Source organism: Podarcis liolepis (genome assembly GCF_965112155.1).
Source record: "Podarcis liolepis genome assembly, chromosome: 2".
Lineage (NCBI taxonomy): Eukaryota > Metazoa > Chordata > Lepidosauria > Squamata > Lacertidae > Podarcis > Podarcis liolepis.
The window spans coordinates 40,713,034-40,736,965 of record NC_139555.1 but is presented as its reverse complement, the minus strand read 5'-3'; the positions used below and the strand labels follow the sequence as shown (position 1 = coordinate 40,736,965).

The 23,932-nt window shown below is 45.2% G+C and overlaps 2 protein-coding genes across 7 annotated transcripts in view; both read left to right on the top strand.

The window, feature by feature from the left end:
* Positions 1 to 6,740, top strand: part of USP43 (ubiquitin specific peptidase 43) — an 89,442-nt gene extending 82,702 nt beyond the window's left edge. For both annotated transcript variants that reach the window (XM_083487478.1, XM_083487477.1), the window contains 4 exons: positions 422 to 749; positions 2,834 to 2,992; positions 4,061 to 4,219; positions 5,235 to 6,740. In XM_083487478.1, the coding sequence (XP_083343604.1) occupies positions 422 to 749; positions 2,834 to 2,992; positions 4,061 to 4,219; positions 5,235 to 6,262 (1,674 nt within the window). In that variant the 3' untranslated portion in view covers positions 6,263 to 6,740. The remainder of the gene's footprint in view (positions 1 to 421; positions 750 to 2,833; positions 2,993 to 4,060; positions 4,220 to 5,234) is intronic.
* Positions 6,741 to 6,854: 114 nt separating this feature from the next.
* On the top strand, positions 6,855 to 23,932 carry LOC310699575 (testis-expressed protein 47-like). 5 transcript variants are annotated; one of them, XM_083487699.1, is made up of 8 exons: positions 6,855 to 9,796; positions 12,514 to 12,586; positions 13,489 to 13,595; positions 15,334 to 15,395; positions 16,839 to 17,043; positions 17,779 to 17,935; positions 21,801 to 21,860; positions 23,528 to 23,932. In XM_083487699.1, exons 1-7 carry the CDS (start codon positions 9,641 to 9,643, stop codon positions 21,836 to 21,838), a joined length of 798 nt encoding a protein of 265 aa, XP_083343825.1. In that variant the 5' UTR covers positions 6,855 to 9,640; the 3' UTR covers positions 21,839 to 21,860; positions 23,528 to 23,932. The 5 variants fall into 5 exon arrangements, with proteins under 5 accessions (XP_083343825.1, XP_083343826.1, XP_083343823.1 ...); XM_083487700.1 differs by lacking the exon at positions 21,801 to 21,860 and having other exon boundaries at positions 6,855 to 8,335; XM_083487697.1 differs by lacking the exon at positions 21,801 to 21,860.

Genomic DNA, 23,932 nt, shown 5'->3' with positions numbered 1-23,932 from the left:
CCGCCACGGGGTGAGCTCCTGTTGCTCAGTCCCTGCTCCTGCCAACCTAGCAGTTCGAAAGCACGTCAAAGTGCAAGTAGATAAATAGGTACCGCTCTGGCGGGAAGGTAAACGGAATTTCCGTGCACTGCTCTGGTTCGCCAGAAGTGGCTTAGTCATGCAGGCCACATGACCCGGAAGCTGTACGGCGGCTCCCTCAGCCAATAAAGCGAGATGAGTGCTGCAACCCTAGAGTCAGCCACGACTGGACCTAATGGTCAGGGGTCCCTTTACCTTTACCTTTAGAATATGCCCATCAAGCAGTGTTGCCACCCACCCCTCTCATTCAAGTGATTGCTGAATCTGTGCTCCAGTGTCTAACAAAGCCCTTGGTGTCTGTTTTCTGTTCTCTCTTTCTTTCTCTCCCTCCCCCCATCCGCAGCTCGCCCCTGACGATGCCTGGCGCTGCCCTCACTGTCAGGTGCTCCAGCAGGGCATGGTGAAGCTCAGCCTATGGACACTGCCCGATATCCTCATCATTCACCTGAAGCGCTTCCGGCAAGTGGGCGAGCAGCGCCACAAGCTCTCCACGCTGGTGCACTTCCCCCTCCGCGGGCTTGACATGGCTCCCCACGTGGCCAAGCGCAACCGCGGCAGCAAGTGGGGCCCCTGGAAACACCCCGCCCTGGAAAGCGGCCAGTGCAACTTCCTCTATGACCTGTATGCCGTCTGCAATCACCACGGCAGCATGCAGGGCGGCCATTACACAGGTGAGTGCCCCACTGGTGGTGGGTGGTGGAAGTGCAGGAGTCCGTATAATTCTGGGTAAATGCTGCTTAAGGAGAGTAGTTTGATGGGATTTGTGGGAGAAGGGGGATCAAAAAAATCCTGCTCCAAGGAATGGTGAATTCTGCAAAATGAATACAGGTGCCCCCTTGCTCACGTGTGAATGCATAAACGTGCGGTGCTCGGAAATAAGTAAATGTTGTTGTTGTTGTTGTTGTTGTTGTTGTTGTTGTTGTTGTTGTTGTTGTTTAGTCGTTTAGTCGTGTCTGACTCTTCGTGACCCCATGGACCAGAGCACTCCAGGCACTCCTGTCTTCCACTGCCTCCCGCAGTTTGACCAGACTCATGTTTGTAGCTTCGAGAACACTGTCCAACCATCTCGCCCTCTGTCGTCCCCTTCTCCTTGTGCCCTCCATCTTTCCCAGCATCAGGGTCTTTTCCAGGGAGTCTTCTCTTCTCATGAGGTGGCCAAAGTATTGGAGCCTCAGCTTCAGGATCTGTACTTCAATAAGTAAATAAGTAAATAGTTCAATTCAAACCCGGAAATGGCAGGAGGAAGCTGGAGAGCCCTTGTGGGTCTCAAAGAGACCCTCCCCAGAGCCTGAAGAGGATGTCAGTGAGGGCGAGGGAGCCCCAAAGAGATCGGAGGCACAGTGAGGCATTGTTTATTATAGTTAAATGAATCTTCATTTAGATCTTTGCTCTGCATACCATATTGGCCCGGATATAAGCCGCACCCAAATATAAGCTGCACCTTTAAAATTCAAGGGGGGAGGGGAGGAAAGGAAAAAAAGACAGTACCCGAATATGAGCCGCTCCCTTAAAATTCCACAGGCACTCATACCCATAAATGGCAAATATAGAAGAAAATTCTACAGGTACTAGAGAGGACCTGCAAGTGGGTTAAACACCTGTTCGTAGCACCGTAAATGCAAATAAAAAAATCAATACTGCACTGTAAAATACAGGGAAAGCGATGAATGACATTTGAATTAATTGCACAATAGTCTCAAGCTCGCAAATTGGCAGTAAAACTCCCCCCCTTTTTACCATATGTCTGTTTAAGTAGCGATAACGTAAAAGCCAGTTTTTGTAAGGTTGTGAATTTAAGCCGCACTTTAACTTTTCATGGTCGGAATTTGGAAAAAAAGTGTGGTGTATATTTGGGCCAATACGGTATATTTCATTTTGTTTCTGCTAATTGTGGGGCAGGAGAAAGGTGCTCAGATCTCGCTCCCAGGAAGCACCTCTTATCTCATTTCTCCCAGATGTGTTCAGGTTTATCTTCAGAGTTAGAAAACTAGAAATCTCTTTTGAAAAAAAGAAAACCAAGGCTGTGGGAGGAATTCAATGTCATGCTAATTTAAAGTCGCTTAGCAGTGCACTAGTTTGCACTAGCAGATGCTAGTGCAAGAAAAGGCATAGAAAACCATCCCTGGTTGTGCAAGAGAGAACTACTGTAGTCCTGATACTTCCTGGTGCACAACAAGCTTCTACTTGCACAACTATTGGACTGCATTTTGAATTGCACAAGCTTTATATTAATCCTTACACTAGCAGAACAGCCCTTGTGCTGGTGGTTGAATCCAGGCCTGAGATTCTTAGGATGCTGAATACTATCCATGACAACAAATGTCTCTGTGTGAGACAATCACAGGCATGTGGATACAAGTATGTTTCTCAAGCAGGAAATAAATGTGAAGCTCCAGTTCTGTTTGCAGACTACCTGCTTGGCCTGATCACATGCTAGAAAATTATCCCACTGTCCAGCAACTTTTCCTCTCTCTAGTGAACCCTTTGGCCCTCCAGATGTTGCTGAACTACAACTCCCACCCCAGAAAACATGGCCAATCGTCAGGGATGACGGAAGTTGTAGTTCATCAAAATCTAAAAGGGTCAATGGTTCCCCATGCCTGCAATAGATGCATTTGAAGCCCTCCATCTGAGAATAATCATTAGGATTGGTCTGGATCTCTCTCAGCAGCTTCAATATAAACCACACGTTTGGAGGAAGTTCAGTCCCACCAGCCAGTGTCTCTGTTAATGCGGTTGTCTACTCTGTCCCCAGCCTACTGTCGCAACACCTTGGATGGGCATTGGTACAGCTATGATGACAGCACTGTGGAACCTGTCTTGGAGGATGAAGTCAGCACTCGTGGTGCTTACATCCTCTTCTACCAGAGACGCTGTGTGGTTCCAAGCTGGTCTGGTGGAAGCTCTGTTAGAGGTGCGTAAGCAGTGCTTAACCCATACAGTGACACTGTTCTGGGCATTTTATCTGTTCCGTGTCATTTATTGGTGGAACTGACAAACACACAGAATTCCAGCAGACACGGTATTGGATTTTAGAGCATGAGTCTTGAGACTCACGCTGGTGTAAGTCAAAGATGTGGGCCTCATTCAGTCCAAAAGAAGTCACTGTAAACTTGCTTTACCTTGATGTGAGACCATTGCAGGACTCGTTGGGCAAGCCTCCACTGCCCAAGGGGTTTCAGATGAACTTGAGAAAGTGCCAATTCATTTCTCTAAAACTCAGGAAACAGCTTGGCTGATTTCAGAGCTAGTCCCAGTTCAAATCCACATCTTTGAACCTCCCTACCCACTAGGTTATTTTTCGTCCCGTCCCCCCCAATAGATTTTATTAAAGTTTGAAAAAAGATATGCAAAAGTTAATATCAAATACCCAATATCTTTTTAGAATATCAAAGATAAAATAATCTAAATAAAAACACAGAAAAAGAAAAGAAACAAAAAGAAAGAAAAGAAAAGAAAGAGAAAAATATAAGAAAAATGTTATTTTTCTAACAGAAACGTTGCCGTTTTGGAGTGTCATCAACACTTTTCACAATGTATATTGGGTGTGCTTGCTTTTGGTTTGTTGTTGAAGCATGATTCTCAAAGCAACACAAAAAGTCTCTGGACCTGAAAATGGACGTGAGATTTTGGTGGGTCCTCCCCCAAAGCAATATTTTTTTAAAAAAAATTCCTTTCAATATGTCAGCCAATAATTTTCTCCTTTCCACTGTCCCACTTCATCTCTAGCTTTTTAGTTGCTTTTACAGGTTTGTAATGTTCAGCAAATTCTTGGCTTACCTCACTCCAACCAACCCAGTCCTACATTCACAACATGGCAAGTTTTAGGTGAGCAAGAGAAGGCCCATCTGGACCTCTGGTTGTGCAAAGCTTGCTGCTTCCCGTAATCCCTGGCTGACTTTGACAGCTGCACCTATTTTGGGGGCATCCTTGGTGGAAGGCTCTCCCCAGAACACTTTAATTCTGTGGATTTCTCTTGCAGGTTCCACCAGTTCCTCTGTCTCGGAACACTGGCTGGCACGCCTCAGCGGAAATAGCAAGCGAGAGAGCCTGGTGTCCCGGAGCTCTGCTACCTGCCCATCTCTGACAAAAATGCCGGACTCACCTACCCTCACCAATGCTAGCAGCTGCCCAGAGAAAGGTGCCTGATTCATGCTATACACCTAGGCTTTCTGGTACAAAGTCCACCTCATTCCAGCTGGCAGACCAGGTCCCTAGCCTTTGTCAGTGTTGACAAGGCTTGCAGGATGCTCCCTTTGCTGAATGGCTCTCAGTGGCAACCCATGGACTGTTCTGCTAGTGTAAGGATGAATATAAAGCTTGTGCAATTCAAATTGCAGTGCTGTAGTTGTGCTAGTGGAAGCTTGTTGTGCACCAGGAAATATCAGGACTACAGTAGTCATGTGTTGCACAACCAGGGGTGGTTTTCTATGCCTTTTCTTGCACTAGCATCTGCTAGTGCAAACTAGCGCACTGCTAAGCGGCTTTAAATTGGCAAATTTGCCACAGTCCTTTTGAGCCAATCTCCAGCTCTGTGTTTGGTCCATCCATTTGCCCAGCTCATCCTGTATCCAGATAATGGGCAAGCTTCCCACCCCTCTGAATCCCAAATCAATTGGCTTGGAATGAAACCAAGCTGTTGCTTCTAGAATTGAGAAACAGCTTATTTGCAAGCCGGTCCGCATTCAGACTGAGCTCCCCACTCTTTGGAACTTATCCCCGAACACGTCATCCAAGCTTCTTCCCCATCCTTCCCTCTTTCACTTACCTGGTTGGTGCTGATGTCTGCTAAAGTCAGGAGGGATATATCTACCTTCTAGTGCCTGGTGTGCAGCAACCAGGATGTGTAATTTTCTCCAAGGGCTGTCATAATATCAGCAGCCAGATAAATAGGTGTTTTTTTTAGGGGGGGATATTGGAGGATTAATGGGTGAGTAAAAAGGAGATGAATTTGAGAAAGGTCAGCTTTGATTAAAATCTGAGCCTGAGAAGAATTCAGGAGTTCTAATGTCACTCAGGTCCAAGAATACAAGTCTGGGCAACGTCACTATTTTTCTAAACAAGCTTACACATTCCTGTGTTGGGAGTGTGCGTCACTTCTCTGACTTTAGAGAGTAACTGGAGCTCCTGCCAACCATCTTAATTTTCTTTTCTAGGTGGCTTTGAGTCACGACCCCTGGTGCGCGGTGTTCAAGGCAGGAGCATCAGCCTGAAAGCTTCTCCCAGTAAGGCCAAACTGGGAGCCCCCAAGCCAGTGCCCTTGCGATGGTCCTTCATGTCCAAAGAATGGCCAGCAGAGCCTTCTGGGGAACTCGTGGAATACCTGGAATCTGGCCGCAGACCGCGGTTCACGAATGAGTCCATTGTCCCCCTCATGACCAAGGAAGGGGAGGACAGTGGGCCTTCGGTTGCCAAAGCAAAGCTCACAGGTGTGGGCACCACAGAGAGCGCTGGCAAAGTGCCCACCAGCATGGAGAACACAAGCAGCATGAAAAGAGCTGGGAAGCCAAAGGAGGATGTAGGCGAGCAGCCCCGGACTCCAAAGAAACTGGTGCTCTCTCTCAGCACAGTACCTCCAATGAAAGATGAGGAGCCCATGGGCAAAGTGAACATCAATGGGACCTTGCGCACTGGGACAAACCTTCCCCCATCCAACTATCAGCCCAAGAGCAGAGGAGCCCAGGACCAAAAGCTCATGTCCTGTGTTGGGGAGAGGGACACTGAGGGCGAGAAGCAGCCAGAGGGGAAGCTGGCTGTCTTCAGAGTTGGCTTCCTGCGGAGGGACCCTAAGAGACACAGTGAGTCTGAGAGACATGGTGCTGCACCACCAGCCATGGCATCCTCCCGGTCATCTCTCTCCAATGGTACATTGAGTTCCATCACAGGCAGCAGAGCAGTTGGCTCCGCCCTGGGCCGCAGCTCCACGGAGGGGCTTCCTAATGGGCGGATCTGCCGTTCTGAGTTGGACATCAAGCGTGCTCAAAGCTCCTGCAGCAGCAAGGGAAAGAGTGACTGGTTGCTGAGCAGGTCAACCTCCTTCGGCAAGGCAAACAACAGTGTCTCCTTGCAGGGTTACACACCACCGCTAACTCTAGAGGGGGTTTCTTGTGGCACTTTCCAGCGGGCAAGATACCACACGGCATCTCTGGGCAGGAGACTAGCTGTACCCGAATCCAGCTTCTGAACTAGCCCGTGATTTCATGTGGAAGTACTGAAAGAGTGCCAACCCTAGGTGCTCTGGAGGTGCCAGGGCCTTTGGAAAGATCTGTAGATTGCTGGAAAGTTTCGCTGGTGCTTGGTGCTTGTTTCACGGAGAGTTTCTCAAGGGGTGCTGAGTGACACCATTGCCTTGCCTGGGAAGGAAGACGCAACAGGGATATTGTGAACCATGGGGTTAGAAGGGGGGCGGGGAGAGAGGGATAGATCAGATGGGAGAATCTTAGAGTTAAAAGTATTTATTCTGTACCGAGAGATAGCTTTAATGATGCTAGCGAGAGGATGTGCTGTTTTGTGACGGCATTTATTTTGGTACCAGGTAATGGGGAAGAGAAAAATATGGGGAGAATCTAGACATTGCCCTATGCAATAATACCAGCTTTTCTATTTTCTGCAGGCCTTTGGGTTTTACAGATCTATTTGTTATTAAAAATGTCTCAAATGCGTGATGAGCCTCAATGGTTTGGGGGATCAGTGGTGGACATGAGTGGGTTAATCCAGAGGTTGTCTGTTCACTTGGATGTTCTGGCAACTGGGAGGGGTAATTTCGGTTTTTGTGTTCCAATCCAAATGGGTTCTGACGCATTCTTCTCGAAGCCTTTAAATGTATAAAGTACACAGTATAAAATGGACTCTGGGGGCAACTCTGTGCATTTCCTGGAGCTCCTTCCTACACACCAGAATGATCAAACTAGAGCTGTCTTAGATGTGAAATGTTTGATGTGGCTGCTGGAATCCGAGTTCCTGCTATTAAGTTGCCTTGCTTGTGGCTCCACTTCATACGCGATTCTTCCCTCAAGCAACCAGATATGCCTGCATATTCTTGCCTCCAAAAGGTCCATTAACTTCTGGGTCTACTCTTAGTGTGAGACAGTGATGAAATAATCAGACAGATAGTTAGCACTGTGGGGTGGAATGATGAGAGAAGGCTTTGGATTAGAGAGGTAGAGCTGGGAAGCCATCAGTATGGGGGTAATACTCAAAGCCATGTGATCTGACAGAGACTTCCAGGAGGCAGTATGTAGAGAAATGATAGAGGCAATAATAATAATAATAATAATAATAATAATAATAATAATAATAATAATAATAATAATTCTTCAAACACCCCCCCGCCAGGGACCCCAATGGAGGGGTGTGTGTGGAAGCAGAAAAACAAACCACCCCATAGAAAGGTTGGGTGAGTGTAGGCAGGGAGGAGCACAAGCTGAAGCCGGTCACTGAAACCTAGGGCATGGGAGGAATTGAGTAGGAGTAGGTGATCCGCTGTCCACAAAGGGGTTAAGGAGAATTAGGACAGAGATCTTTGGATTTGTCAGTGTCTAAGGTGGTTGGTGATTTTGGAGAGTTCCACTTCAATGGAGTGCAAAGAACAGAACCCAGACTGCAGGGAGACGAGAGAGAGAGAGAGAGAGAGAGAGAGAGAGAGAGAGAGAGAGAGAGCAAAAGAGGGATGCATCAGAAGTGTGTCATTATGGTGCCTGTGCAAGCAGTGCAGCCTGCGGAATCCAATTTATACTGCTGGTGTGGGGCCCTCGCTGCACAGTCCTTTCTAGAGCTACAAAGCAAGCTGCTGCGCAGACGTTCTTTCAGAGGGTGTTGGCATTCTTAGGCTTTCATTGCTTCTGCCTAGTGTGTTTCTATCTATCTATCCCCAACATCTGTGAAGAAAAAGCTGTACACCTGAATGACAGCCCTAGTTTCCCAGACTCCCTGGAAAATGTTCTTAAGCGTGCAGGAGAGCATGACTTTGGACTCATTAACTTGCTGGCACAACTGTGTCTCTGGCCGAATGTAAGCGTCCCCTTACCAGGCTGCTGCAGGCTGAGCTTTGTTGACATGGGGGATGGAGTGAGCCATCTCCCACTCCCTGGGGGCTCTTTTGTTAAGCCATTGCCTAGCAACTTCAGCAGGAGCACAGTGAACTATGGCGTCCTCCCAGGCAGCCAGCAGCTTTCTATACCACACGGATGATTTCACCTTTGAAGAGAGGACTTCAATGTATCAGTTGCGGCTGGAGAGGCAGAGAGTGGATGGGAAGGTTTGTGCCTGGGATGAGCGGGAGAGATACTTCCAGCGGTCCTCCAGCCCCATATTCACCAAACTCCCTGTGAGAGCCTAAGGACCCCAATCTTAACATGTGAGGGAGCTTTAAATAGGGCTAGCTATAAAACCCGTTTGGCTGTTTGAAAAAAGGGGCAATTCAGACAAGTTTCTTTAACTGAAGTCATGGATGTTCTTAGATGATGGAATGCTCTGCACTTCCTTTTGACGTAGGAAGCAAATTCATATGAATTCTTGGGTGCCAAATGTAGGTTTCACTGTTTTCCAGCCCCCAGAGCTGCATACACTGTCATGTAGCACCTCTGTTTTTCCAGCACCTACACTGGAAACCAGGTAAGTTTCGTGAGGCTTTGCAAATAAGTGCACACCCACTTTGGTCACAAAGTCCATAGTTTGTGTGCAGTCTCTGTGAGATGTCATGGTTTCTTTGTTTTGTTTTGGAAAAAAACAACTTGTGTACATGGCTGAATGAGCAAAAATTGGAGACATTTGGAGCAATTAAGCGAATATATATGATTGTTTGTTTGTTTGTTCATTTTGGGGGAAACACTGTGAATGACCCTCAAATATTTTGATGGAGTACATCTAAAGATCTGTACTTTCTTGGGGGACAGTGACAGAAGGATGCTTATTTACACGTGTGAAAGACTCCTTAGCACTTGAATGTGTCTCTGGCCAGTGCATTGAAATGTGACTGTGTGTCATTAGAGAATCCCAACTTCTGATTGGCCAGCACTCTTGAAAATTTCTAGCCACGGATTGGCTGCTTCATGTTACCATTTAGATTTGCATTTCTGTGACAAAAATCATTGGTACCTACATTATAATTCCATGGCTGAAATTTGCCACTGTTGGCACAAATATGTCTTCCCTCCCTGTTAATGCTGCTGTAGATGAACTTAGCAAAAAACAGATCTCAGGTAACAGCCCAATTTCTACTCCCAAAAGTGTAGCTCCTGCCTGCCCATAAGTTTTGAAATGTCACCACAAGTCTCAGATGTTATCATTAGAGGTCAAGTGTTGCCTGAGCAACAGCTGCCCCATTCAGCTAGCCCGCCAATGCCAAATGCCAAAAGACAATGCACCTTTGAGAGAAAAACGTGCATGCCTGACACTGCTCCTAAGACACCCGGAGCCACGGTTGTCAACAAACAGCTTTGTTTGGCCAGAACTGCCTCATGGTTGACGCAGAGTGTAACATTATCTGGATAGATTTCTATGATTTATTCAAAGCTCCCCAAGCTCCATCTCCCAGAATCAGGTTTTTAGAAGCCAGGCCACTATGTCAAGGTTTAAAGCAGGCACCTCAGGAAAGGGGACTTATGAGAAGGAGACCGAGATGTGGGAGAAGCAGGAAGCATCACCATCTGAGGAAGAGAGAACAAACTTACTTGATCAGCTCCTCCATGAAAAAGTGCACAGTGGGACAAAGGAAACAGTGAGTACTCTAGATCAGGGATTCCATGTACCTGCTTAATTCCTCACTGTGGCTGAGGGTGTGTGTGAGTGTGTGTGTGTGTGTGTGTGTGTGAGAGAGAGAGAGAGAGAGAGAGAGAGAGAGAGCAGGACTCGAGTGTGTGATATATTAGCTGTGAGCATTAGCTTGGGTGGAGTGGGGCGGGGTGCACGGGACTGATACCTGTGTTCAAAATGACACTGCTGAATGAACATTTTGTGGATACAGTTTGTAAGTGTGTGTCCGTTTTGCCCACTATGAGTTGTGTGGTGTAATATTAGACCTTAGAAAGCATCTTTTTGTACCCCTGATGAAAATGGGTCCTGGGCCACTATAATCTGTTGCTCTACCAGTCTGCTTCTTGGGACTCAGTTAGCCCTTGCTTGGTATCAACACAGTCACTGCCCTTGTTTTATCCCTCCTAGAAGCAGGTGAAAGTTGATAGTTTCGGGAGAGCACATCAAAACCTCCTGTTCGAGTGATGTTCACTGTTCACTTATTCATCCTCTACTTTTCTGAGATTGGAACCAAAAGGAATCACTTGGAGAAGTGGCAGAGGTTTACTTCTTGTGGCCCATGTCTTCTGTGAGACATCTACAGTGTATCCTCAATGGTTCCAAGCAGAGTGACCTACCAGGAGAAAATCAAACCCTTTATGCTCACATATTCAAACACACATCTATGCCCCTCCTGTCAGTGTTGTAACATGCAGTCTGGCTGTTCCTATTACTGGTACGTGAAGGGCCTATTTTCTTAGTAGGTGTCCCAATTCCAAGCATAGGCCTAAATATTCAAGCATTGCATCCAATTGAATTGCAGCAATATGGCTCAGCAGGCAGCCTTTTGGAAGCCATAGAAATTGGAAGTGAACTTAGTGTGGAACTCATCTTTTTTTTTTAAAAAAAAGGTATGATATCTGAATGAAAAGTGTTCTGTACAAGGAATGCAATACTGATACTAAATGTTTCCAAATGGCAATAGTGAGGCAAGTGAGCCATGGATTAGTGGACATAACTTGCTTGACCAAATATTTTCTTATCTAAAACAAGTGTCATTCTGTTTTCACCTGGTAAAGGTTGAAGGGTAAATTACATCATGGGCCATTTTCCTTTGATCTTTAGCATTCTACATTTCTGAGAACAAAACCAGCCACTTAAATTGCACTTATTGGTGGATTTAAATGTACACAAGATGAAAATGGGCTATGTCCTGCTGTATGGTTGAACACATGAAAACGAAAGACACAAAGGCATTGGAAAGCAGGGGTGGAGAACATCTGGCCTGTGGACCAACCTCAAGGGCAGTCCAGCCTTCAAGTTATGAATGCATGGACAGCTGTGGCCATGTGAGACTGAAGCAAGTTTAAGACGGCAATATAAATATCTACAGTATTTAGAAGTGATTCCTACTGAACTCAGTGGGGTTTATTTCCAAATAAGCCTGCTTAGGTTCAAATTGCAAGCACCTTTTCCGAGTTTATAAGTCCGCTTTCACCAACCTAGTGCCTCCAGATTTTAAATGGTTTTTATTGACAGAGTTTCATAGACAACAAGGCACATATAACATCTCTGTTTTCAATTCACAGAGTCCTATCCACAGGTAGGTGTACATTTGGTGTGAGACGTTGCTATCATAGGCGCACTGAGGTTACGGGGAGGGGAGAAAGAGGGGGAAAGAAAGATGCTTTGGACTACAACTCCCCTCAGCCCCAACTAGTCAGGGCTGTCATAATGAATGCCTATTTAATTATAACACAAACACAGACTTCAGGCTACGCAGCAAGGCTTCATTCACAAGAGCTCATGCATGAGCATACTTAATCATGCAAGCAGAATAAGTATTTTGAGTGAAATGTCTTAGTTTACTCAAAGGAAGTCAAGCAGAAAATAGATTGCAGGGAGGGGGAGGGAAATTTTTTAGCCCTAACTCTATTTCACCCTCTCTTAAACTAAGAAACAAGGTGCAAAATCTTAAATTAGAGCCAGTGTGGTTAGTTAAGAGCGGTAGACTCGTAATCTGGTGAACCGGGTTTGCGTCTCCGCTCCTCCACATGCAGCTGCTGGGTGACCTTGGGCCAGTCACACTTCTCTGAAGTCTTTCAGCCCCACTCACCTCACAGTGTTTGTTGTGGGGGAGGAAGGGAAAGGAGAATGTTAGCCGCTTTGAGACTCCTTCGGTAGTGATAATGCGGGATATCAAATCCAAACTCTACTTCTCAAATTACAGTTTGTGGTAATCTTACAACCTCATGCTATTGTCTGCCCCAAAACCTTTATAGGTGCAAATGACATTAAAAGTGGGACCGCATAACCTCCCCAGTATCACCATAAGCACAAATAATAATTAGGAATGTGCAATAATAGATGTTGCAAAAAATGGCAGGGCAAACAAAGAGATTCTATTGGTCACAACCAGAGATTAATAACGGAAGAAAGGTACCGTATTTTTCCATCTATAAGATGCCCCCTATTTTGGGGGACTCCAATTTAAGAAAATGGGGGGGGGAGATGGCCCCCATGTATAAGATGCCCCCCAATGAAAAAAAAAACCTAGTCCTATACATAGAGAAATATGGTAATTTTTATAACAATATCAAAAACAACATGTTTTAATTATCTCAAAATGTAACTCTTTACACAGCTGATAGTATGCCTTAGTTTGTAGCTTCCGATAACAGATGCTTTCTTTTTGTCCTTTAGAAATCTCTTCTCCACCGGCTGATTTTCCTGGCCAAGATCTCACCAGAGCTGGCTGACAAAAGGGATTTAGCTGGTAAGGAAACATCCTCCTGCTGGCTGCTTCATCTTTCTAGATAATTCACAAGAGGTTCTAGAATGGGGTGAGGCAAATGAATGAAATGGGCTGCCCATTGCCATCTTGTTAGCCATCTTGGTGACTAGGGCAAATATTAGAGGCCTTTGGGAGGCTGCCTGGAGGGGGGGGGAGCACACGAGTTTGGAAACATAGGAGAAAGGACTGTATTAAGCTAAGTCGCAGAAGCCAGCACAAGTATTCCCACTAGTGCAGTGGGACTTCCTCCCCTCTCCTCTCCCCCTCTCCCCTCCCCAAATCTGCTCCAGAAGGTTGGGAGAACCCCCAGGCTGGCAGGAGAAGGGAAGGCATTCTGTCAGACAAGACGAAATGTGTGTCTTTGAGTACAAACCAAGTCAGCAAACTGTTTTTGCCTACCAAGCATAAATGAGATGCTCTTTTTTTAGCTAAGGCAATTGAAGCAAGTTACACGCAGGGAAAGTGTTAACCTGCGCAGCACTGAAATGAAAAATAGTAGGAAATGTTGTAGGGTCGGTTGAAGAGAGGCAATGCAGAACCCTTGTAGGGCTGTCACTGAGTCACTGGGTGAAGTGTTAGGATACCTCCATATTTTAACATGAGCTTCAGATTCATAGGTTTTCTCAGATTAATAAAAAGAGGAGCTCTTTAAAGAAAATGCAGATATTAAGAAAGGATTGCAGGCATTGGGCTTCCTGCTCTACAAACCCACACCTTTCTTTCCTATTTCGCAAGCCTGATTTTAGTTTGGCTTTACAGCAAGGAGGGCAGGGGGTGGGCGAGCCTGAGAGGCCGGGGGGACAGGTGTCACCTGGCTGTGCCCACTGTATGGGGGTTGGCATGCTATTCCAAGAACGAGTCAAGCCTGCCTTGCTTCTCCTCAGAGTACTGGGAACAACTGTTTGTGAGTCTTCAGCGCTCCTATTACCAGAGCGAGGGGGTCACAGGCCTACTGCTGCTCTACCCCGCATATGTTGTACACATACTGGAGGTAAGGTCTCTTGGTGAGGTGGTTCCACTGTTGAAAGATATGTTGGGATAGCTCCATTGGTGGAGCGTGAGACTCTTTAGTCTCAGCGTTGTGGGTTTGAGCCCCACGTTGGGCAAAATATTCTTGCATGGCAGTGAGTTGGCCTACATGGTCTTCACGGTCCTTTCCCAACTTTATGATTCTATGGTTATGCTCAAGGTTATGAGTGACTCTGTCACCCACATCCTGAGGTTGCTGGATCAGTCCTTCGTGCCTATGGCCCGTCTATGATGAATTTACTGTTGTCTTGACTCCTACCCCAAAGGACAGAACACACATTGGCACTAGCTGGGATCCAAGCATTATAATCCTGCTCTTTCACCTCTCTCTCACCACCTCCCACTCCATCTTTTCTCCCAGCCAGAGCCCTCTCCCCACAGGTCCCTTTCCACCAGTGCTTGGAATGGTACCCTTTCCATTATTGAGGTAAAGGCCATAACAAGGAATGAGGAGGTGAGACGGTGGCTCTGGAAAAGCAGCTCCTCCATGTGCTCAGCAGCCTTACTAAGGAAATCATGAGAGGGCTTCCTTTTCCAGAATCTGTCGTGTTTGTTGGCTCCATTGGTGAGGTAGTCTCCTTGGCAGTATCTGCTTTTTTCTTGTTATCAGACATCCTTGGATGTTGTGAAGTCAGCCTCTCACTGTTCATAACCACGGCAACGGACAGCCTAGGAGTCCTTAGCTGGAGTTGGCATCTGGACCAGTTTTAGATCAATGGTTAACTGTGGTGTCTTGCTCCTTCTTTCATTGTTTTGGAAACCTTACATCACAATTCTGCTCCTTCAATACACACAGCACAACTTGTTGCACTTTCACTTCCATCTGAAAAACCTGGGCTCGTCCACCCTTCCGTTTGTTCTGTGCCTAAAAAGCCTGGCTCCCAGCAGTTTTCTGCTTCACCCGCACTTTCTAGGCATGGGTTCAAGCAGTTTCCCCCTTACCCCACTCCTTTCCCAGGGAAAACCTGCTCTTTAGTACTGAATCGGAGCAAGTGTCAATCTGGAGATTGACTTTGCTGTTTGCTCCAATTGAGCACTAAAGAGCAGTTTTCTCTTGGGGGGGGGGTTGCATGCAAAATCAGGACTGGGTTAACCATTAAGCAAAATAAGCATGTGCTTAGGGCATCAAGGGAAGGGGGACACCACAGAAATTTTCCATTGCTGGGTTTTTATCATTAATAGTCACAAATTACTCAGCTGAGCGTTCATTTTCTGAGTTTAATTATATTAAAAATTCCAACAGAACAATTATGCAACAAGGCAAGTTGGATGTCTTATCTCTACTAAGTATAGAAGCAGATGTGTTATGCAAGATTAGTTTTGAGGATCTGATCAAAGACTTTGCAATTAGAAAAAGCAGCAGAATTTTTTTCCAATTATAGATAAAGTGGAAGTATACAAAAATAAACATTATTTTCCATCTTACTGTTGGTTTTGTTCCATTTTGAAAAAATAAAACTTTATTTTATGGTTTATTATTGTGTATACACACACACACACACACGGATATTTAAAGATTCTAATCTGGTCTTGTGCAAAATGTTTGCTCTGGCACTGAGCTATAGCCCTTTCCCCCCAAACCATCCAAAAAAAACAGGCTATTTGGAGCCTGTTGCGCTTCTGCAAAGTTGTTCAAAATGAGTGCCCCTGCTTTATTGCTAGGTTGCATTTTTAACCAGATGTGTTGATTTTTCTTTCAGTCATCCAGTGATGTGCTTTATGCTGTCCTGCGAGACCTGAGGGATATGGAGCAGCAGCAGAGGTGAGCAGATGGTGGCAATTATGTGCCCTCTTCAAGCCTAGGGCTGGTTGTCAGGAGAGCAATTTTGATTAACAGGATTTGATCTGATATACTAGCAGTGCAATCCTCTCAGAAACACCATTAAGTTCACCGAGGCTTACTCCTAGGCAAGTAGGCATGAGATCACAGTCTAAATATACCTTTCGATCTTGTAGGATGCAAGGACTGAACCCCACAGTGCTAATGTTTCTGTAGGCTTCACTAAAGGAACTTCCAGCAATTCCTGATAGACTGCCATACTACATGACCTTGGCCCTTGCATGGACTCTTGGCTTAGTCTATCATACAGGGGTGTTCTGAGGATGAATGAGGATCCCCCCAAACTTTTTGGAGGAGTAGTGGATAAAAACTCCAATACTAATAACACATATTCTGATACCAAGAGGCTGGTGGGCAGTTGACATCTTTACTTCTCACTGATTCAAATATATGTGAATGAGCTTAACAGATTTCATATCACGTGAGGGAAGCAATACTTAACATTCAACATTTTGCCTAACTACACATTATATTTATGACATGATTAGCAATCATGTAGTGGGTTTAATTAAAAATAAAATACTAGGCATTTGTGGTGATGGTGGTGGTAGTAGTGTATCAGCGTATCCTTTTCCAGCTGTGATCTTAATAAAAACGGTAATCGGCACTAGGAGGGGGGGGGAGTTCCTATTGGCATCAATGGGAAGTTTTCTCTTAGTACTAATTGCCACGTGGGGTGAGTGTGCATGAGACCTTTATGGAGATTGCAGTTGGGAAGAGGGGAGGTTTAAGCCTCTCTTGACACTGTGGTGTCAATTACAACGTGATATTTAATTGTAAAAAACCACAATGTGATTGTTAATCACATCATGAACCTGTAGTTTGGCCGGAGTTACTGAGTGGCAAGAGTTCATATTTGCATTTATGAACCTGCCCTTAGAAAACATCGGGCCTGGGGTGTCACAACCTTGCAGGAGCTCTCTGGTTCTGTGGATGTCAGTGCACTTGGCTCAGTTTCCAGCTTTTCATATTTTGAAGCTTTTATTCTTTGAAGGAGCTTAAAGAATCCCTTCATGCCTATGAGAGGAAGGCTAGAGTTAGAACCTTTCATGGTGGTGATGTATTTATTTAGAGCTTCCGACTCTGCTAAATGGCATTATGTGATACGTTGAAATGTACCCCCATACAGCTACAAGCACCATTAAGCTACCAATTCACAGGATTCTTTGTGGATGGAGACATACTTTAAATGTATTCTGTGCATGCAGATTCAGGCCAAATCCTGCTGCCGGGTGGAGGGGGTTTGTTTGCCCCATTACCTTTGTTTCTGTCCTGAGAGGTACCCCACCCATCAATAGTTGTTTTTCTCTTGGTTTCAAAAGAAAGCGCAAGCTCTGAGCTGTGATTTCTTGACCTTTGTTTCAGAGTGTTAGTCCTGGGTGCCAAGATCCTTGTCATGTCCCACAACCTCCCTTCCCGACTCTTCCAGCAGTGGAACTACAAAGTGCTGAATGTGCCTGAGAGATACCAGGAGTACAATGCAGCCCGAGAAGAGCCGACGGAGGCTATCATCTGCGAGTGCCTCACCACGCTCCTGAAACTTGGCAAGCATCTACAGAGGTACCCCAAGGTATGGGCCCTTGAGCCATTGCCAGAATGGGTCTGACACTCTCTTAGCCTGTTCTACGATTGTTTTCGCTGTTTTGGTACCTGCAGAGCATGCATTATTAGTATGTCAGGCGCTGCACGCACAGAGACTGAAGACCGCCACCAGCCATTTGCAATGCAGGCTAGTAGTGCCTGATATGATGGAGGTCACGAAGAAGAGATGGGAGCTTTTTTTGGCCACGGAGGAGTGAGAGAAAGAGTTGCTGAAGGAGGCATGGCAACAGCTCTCCAATTTGATGGTGTTGGTGGTGATAGTAGTAATTTATATACTGCTTAATGCCAGATTAGGCTTCCGCTAGTATAAAAACCAGTTGCACAGACTTTTAAACATAAACACTCACAATTAAAATACAACAGTAAAAAAAAAATCCTCTTAAAACATTAAAATATAAGCATCCATAATTAAAATATGCAACAAAACAATCCCATTAGAACAACAGCAAGCTACAACAGCATCTCTTCCTCAAATAGCTTGGGAAACTGATGCCACGCCATCAAAAAGTAAGGCTGGGATAAGTTTCATCTCTAATGCAGTGGTATTTTTCTTTTCATTGTCCCTTTCATTGCACTGACTGGTAAGTGACCCAAGCGTCATAAAACGGGACAGGTCAGCAAAATATTCCCACCAGCACAGTGTTCCTATCTTCATATAGACCATGGGATTCACCTGACGCTGAGTTCTTAACTTCTTCTCCAGAAGCCCAAGAACCTTGAAGATGCCATCCTGGAGAAGGTCCCAGAGCTCATTGTTCCCCAAGATACCATCTGCCACCTGCTGGAATGCCAAGAGTTACTGAGTGCAGCTCAGTACCTGCAACTTTATGACTCCCCTTTGAACATTCTGATGGACTCAGGTATGGACCAATCATGGAAGGCTAGGGAGGAAGGCTGGGGGCGGGCCCATAGCCCATTTTGTGGGACAGGGGCCTAAAAGGCACAGGTAAGAGTATTTAGGGGAAGGATGTAGAACACCTCCTTGGAAAATAGATGATCCAAGGGTATGGTCTGAAGGCACATGAGACTACCACCATGTTGCTGGAACTAAGTGGGTTTGTTTCTGGTTGGTGCCTGGGTGACTACATGGAAACCACATGTATACTGCTTTGGGCTTCATGGTGAGAGAAAGGCCAGATTAGTCTGTAAGAAATCAAACAAGCCAGGTCCTAGGTTTAATCCCCTGCATCTGCAGGTAGGCCTGGGAAGATCCCTACCTGGATCATGGAGAGCTGTTGCCAGTCAGTCTGATTTGGCAAAAGGTAGCTCCTTGTATTCATATTCATTGCAGAACTATCACAACATAAATACTGTCAGCCCAATATGTTTAAAGTGGTTTGATTTGATTAACTATTAATTTGATCACATTTACAAACAAGGGCTTAGAGTTTAGCTGTTATCCAAATACATTTGCGCTCGTCCCCCAGAACATTGGAAGGCAAGGGTACTTCTTAGGAGCAAATGGGTAGAATACACTGCCCTCTTTTCCTGTGATCTCCACCTGTGAAATGGCCATGGAGGCTAAAAATTCAGGGAAGGAGACTGGGGTATTCTTTAGGGGCCCCAGCAGCAATTATTTAAGGTCCCCAAAACAGATTTTCCCCAGTGTTCCTACTAGAGATACTTTAAGTGGATGCACCAAGGCATGAACCTGGGTTTTTCTGCATTCAGATCATGTCTCTAATGCTTGGGCTAGCTGCCCAGCCGCTGTACTTACCTTAAAGGCAAGTGCCAAGACTGATCTTTTTTGCTGCTGCCTTTTTCAGCTGCTGAGAGATGTCCTTGTGAAGCTGAGTGAATAATTATTTTTTAAAAAAACACCTTTACACGGGCACCCAGGATGGGCAGCACCTGTGTACACAGAAGTACTTATAGCAGTACCTTACTGCTGTATTGCATGAACACTTTGGGAATAAACTTTAGCTGTACTATGAACATCCATGTGAACGCAGCCTGCATCTGAACCTCAAATCTGTGAGCCTCAGGATATGCCACAGGCACCTGGCTCATCAACCCACCAACATGTGCTGGGTAGAAATATAATAGGTTAGATTTTGAGAACAGTTGCTTAGCTTCTGAAAATCTAACCAATTATATATCTTGGGAGAACAGACACTTAGGTGTCGCAGCATCCTATGGGTGCTTGCTGTGTTCAGTCGTACTTTCCTCCAGGAAAGTGCGCAAGAGATGACAGCCTTAGCTACCTCAAGCCCCTCTACTGTAAAATGCTAGAGCAGAGTTCAAAGTTGAAATAGGTACTGCCTTGCCCAAGGCTCTCTACAAAGCATTCAAGGCAAGGCTGGTGTACTTGCAAAAAGAAGGCGCTGAGCATCCTGCTGTAACAAAACAATTAAATGCAAGGCTTGGGAATCAGAGGACTCAGCTGGTCTCTAAATCTGCCTCCGCCCCTCTAAGGATATTTGCAGGTATCCTGGAGGATTCTTGATAGCAACAAGCTTATTGGCTTGCCTGGGTCTATTGGCAAAATGCTAACTGCCCCATGTAGTTAATGAAGCTACTAGAAGAGGGCAGATGTGAAATTCAAAAGTGGGAAACTTGACAAAACTCTGGATTTCAGAGAGATTTGCACAGATTCTGATTGTGGTTTGTTAGTGTGTCTTCCAGGAGAAATGTTTGGCCAAAGGGCACAAGATACAGTGGTGCCTTGCAAGACGAAATTATCCGTTCCGCAAGTCTCTTCGTCTAGCGGTTTTTTCGTCTTGCGAAGCAACCCTATTAGCGGCTTATCGGATTAGCGCTATTAGCGGTTTAGCGGCTATTAAAGGCTTAGCGGCTATTAAAGGTTTAGCGGATTAGCGGCTAAAAGGCTATTAGCAGCTATTAAAGGCTTAGCGGATTAGCGGCTAAAAGGCTCTTAGCGGCTTAGAAAAAGGGGGGGAAAGGCGGGGGGGGGAACGGAACACTCGCAAGACGTTTTTGTCTTGCAAAGCAAGCCCATAGGGAAAATCGTCTTGCGAAGCAGCTCAAAAACGGAAAACCCTTTCGTCTAGCGGGTTTTCCATCTTGCGAGGCATTTGTCTTGCGGGACACCACTGTACTGGAGAAAGGGTTTTTAATCTAGGTGATTTAATTTGCCATCTAAAAGCAGAAGAGCTGTAAAGTAATAAAGGTAACCAAAAGATGACTGTCTTTTGAGCTCAGCTCCTTGGTCCTTCCAATTAGAATAGTGTTGTGTTATTTGGAGGGGGGGTTGCATCAGTTCTGCACACGGAGAGGTACAACGGATGGCTCCACAGAGATGGGACTGATTGTGTGTTACAGCAAACCTTTCAATACAGTGGCAATTAAGTTATTTTTAACTTGCAGAGTAGTTATACCTTTCCTCTCATCATGTAATATGTTATGTGCACCAGTGGATTTTGGTTCTGTGTGCCTCCAAGTCACTGCTTAGTGTGGTGTGGTGATTAAGAGCTGTAGTCTCATAATCTGGGGGACCAGGTTCGCGTCTCCGCTCCTCCACATGCAGCTGCTGGGTGACCTTGGGCCAGTCACACTTCTTTGAAGTCTCTCAGCCTCACTCACCTCACAGAGTGTTTGTTGTGGGGGAAGAAGGGAAAGGAGAATGCTAGGCACTTTTCCTTCGGTTTTTTCCTTTGGGTAGTGATAAAGCGGGATATCAAATCCAAACTCTTCTTCTTAGCAGTAGATTGGCAGCCAGGAGGTGAGCTGGGACTTCAATGGCCTACCTGGCTTTTTTGGGGGGGGAGGGGGAGAGTTAAAGACAAATAGAGTAAGGTTACCAGATTTTTTTTCCAATGAATCCGGGGACACTTTTCAACTTCAGTAAGAATGTTAGGATTTTGTCAGGGGACTGATTTGTAAATCTGGGGACTGTCCCCAGGAAACGAGAACGTCTGGTAACCTTAAAATAGAGTAACTGGATGCAGACAGGGCAGAAGGCAGCAAATGAAACAGGAATAACAACTATCCAGGCATTGACAAGGAATCCTATGGGAAACCTTTCCCTGTGCTGCTGGGAGATCTGCGGACAGAAAGCTCACATGCTCTCAATTCTTGGTTGAGTTGTACACACAAACGTCAATGAACATATGGATGGACCAAATGTCTGTACTGTATCTAGATCCATGTCTTGTGCTATAGAGCAGACACCCCTATTCTTCTTCCAAGTTTTATGGGGAAAAACAGCAGCTATGGGGAAATGGTACCATGCTAAGTTAAATTTCCTCCCTCTCTCTGCTGTGGTTCCTATGTGATTCTATGTCTATACCTATGAACTAATTAAAACAATCTCCCATATAATGTCCAATTGAATGATCTGAGAGGCAATGGATCCTTCATTGCTATAGAAAGAAGCAACTCTGTAACCCAGATTCTCCCCCCACCCAACCCCTGAATCTTAGGTTTATTTCAGGCAATGTGTATGTAAAAGAGATGGTGAGTTGAGCTTCTGGCTGCCATAGGAAGACTTTGCCCTCGGACCTTGCTATCTCTGTGGCCTCTACTGATGTCTATGTTTGGATTTAAACATGAGTCAATTCCACACACTAAGAAAACATGTGGATTTATTTCACTGGTTATGGAGCAATACAGAGAAAATGCCCCTTCAAAATTTATTTGATATTCTCTCTCTCTCTCATCCCTTTTCACTTGCCAAGAGACACATAAAAGGGTTTTCACCTTTGGCAGGGTTTAATTTGAAATCAGTCAATGCTGCCATTTATATAGCCCTTGTTTTGGTTGAAGGGCTTGTGTTTCGAAGCGATGATCCCACATCAGTTTAAGTTCTTCACGCACAGCGTAAAGGTACAGTACAGCAAATTGTATGCTTCCCACTGCATGCAGGCACTTGCATGATGCTTCCCAGCGCATGAGTATAGTCACAGGCCACTTGTTGCTAGACCAGACTAACACCACCTGCTTCATACAGGAACAACTTTTAGTCACCTGTCACATTAACATTGCTGCCTGCTGCTATAGAAGCAATCGCTTTTGAATTCCACTGCTCTGCATAGTATTAATCACATTGCAATAAGCACAGGTTTGTGTGAACATGCAACACTGTATGCCTGGTATAGAGATTCCTCTTCCAATCCCAAAACAAAGCTGCTAATCCACTTCTGTACCACGGTGGAGGAAAGCTATGGAGATAGCAGTTTGATTATGAAGATTAGCTTATTTTAGAGATGGGAACGCCTCCATTATGTGTTTCTTCTCCTCCTCAGAAGGCCACAGTGCAATGCCAGTTTAATGTTTGTTCCTTCCCACACTCCTTATGACGCTTATCAGATGCTTCAACACCAGTGATGTTTTCTCAGTCTCCCTTCCCCTTTGGCCAGCTAGCCTGATGAAGAGTTCTGGAGAGCTCAAAAGCTTGCATAACAGCACACTCTTTTTTGACATCTTGGTTGGCCTAATACAAACTTTGGGATTTTTTCTTAACACCATTGCAGATACCTTAATATCTTTAAGATTGCTTCACTAAATGAAGAAGGGGAAGCTGATCTCCAGCTTGTTGGACTTCACCTCCCCTTATCCCTGATCATTGGGCTAGCTGGGCCGATGAGAGTTGGGAGGCAAATGGCACCTGGAGTTTCAAAGCTTTTCCACCGCTACACAAAATGCTCTGGATCAAATGTGGTTGTTAGTTAGCTGTCTTGCTAGAGGAACAGCAGAGAATCTCGAGCTCATAATGATCCCTGGAAAAGGTCTGAAAGCAGCATTCATCACAAGGTGCGAGCTCTTGGAAAGCAGCTGGGTAAACTGGGAAGACAGACTAAGCTCTCTTGGCTATACAGGATGGTATCTCTTTTTGTTTTTTTTTAAAAAATAAAGGACCTGACTCTTGCCATTAATTCTTTTACTCTGTTCACACCAACTGCTATTCTAGGGGCTAAGGTCACACTACATCACTCACTCTGCTTGTGGAAGTATACTGTGTCAAAATCCATGTATGTTTGTTCATGTATGCTTGTTGTCGCCCGAGAAATACAGAAACAAGAACCACCAAGATACATACCTGTTGTGCTCCAAGTGGTTTTACTTTGGGCAGCATCCCTGTGCTCCCATCAAAGCTAGAGGATCATGACATTTTGCAGCTTACACGTTTGCATTCTTAAAACAAAGTATGGGACGGATGCAAGCTTACTCTGGGCTAGCGCCTACAGAAGTGTCCAACACTGTTCCCTTTTGTATGTTAGGGCCATTTAAGTGCAAATGGCCTTTTCTGTCAAGTGCATCAGCCACAAACACACCTTCCTATCTAGCTGGATCATTGCTTTTCTGTTTGCTTGAATTTGTAAGCCGCTTTGAGCAGCTCCTTTGTGAAGGGAACAAGTGAAGCATAAGCCACTGCTTGTTCTTTTATTGAGTCATAACCCCGTCTTGCCAACCCTTGCCCCCAGTCTGTCTAGCATAAATCTCCAGCACCTTGAGATGGTTCTAACACTCCACTTCTTCTGTCTCCAAAACAGAGACGACATGGCCTTTGGCAGAACGGTTAAAATTGCATCTTGAATGGGCTGCTGCAAAGAGAACCCACTTTCAATAAGGAAAAAAGACTCGGGACAAAATGTATTGCATTTGGAGCAGAGTGGTAGTAGCAGGAAATCAAGACTGAATACCTTAAGATTTGATTGAGAATTAAACAGCAAAGGAGGTGTTTTAAAGTGATCACTGGGAAGCATGGGTAGGATGAAAGGAGACACAGTTGAGCAATTTTTTCATCTCACTTGTTGTTTTAGTTCACCGTTTGTGGAAATATTGAAAATCTCTAGCGTTGCTCAGAAATCTTAGGCATTCCTTCAATTCAGAACCAGCATCTAAATGGCAATGTTTTCAAAATAAAGCATGATCTCACTTACTAGAATGGATTGCAA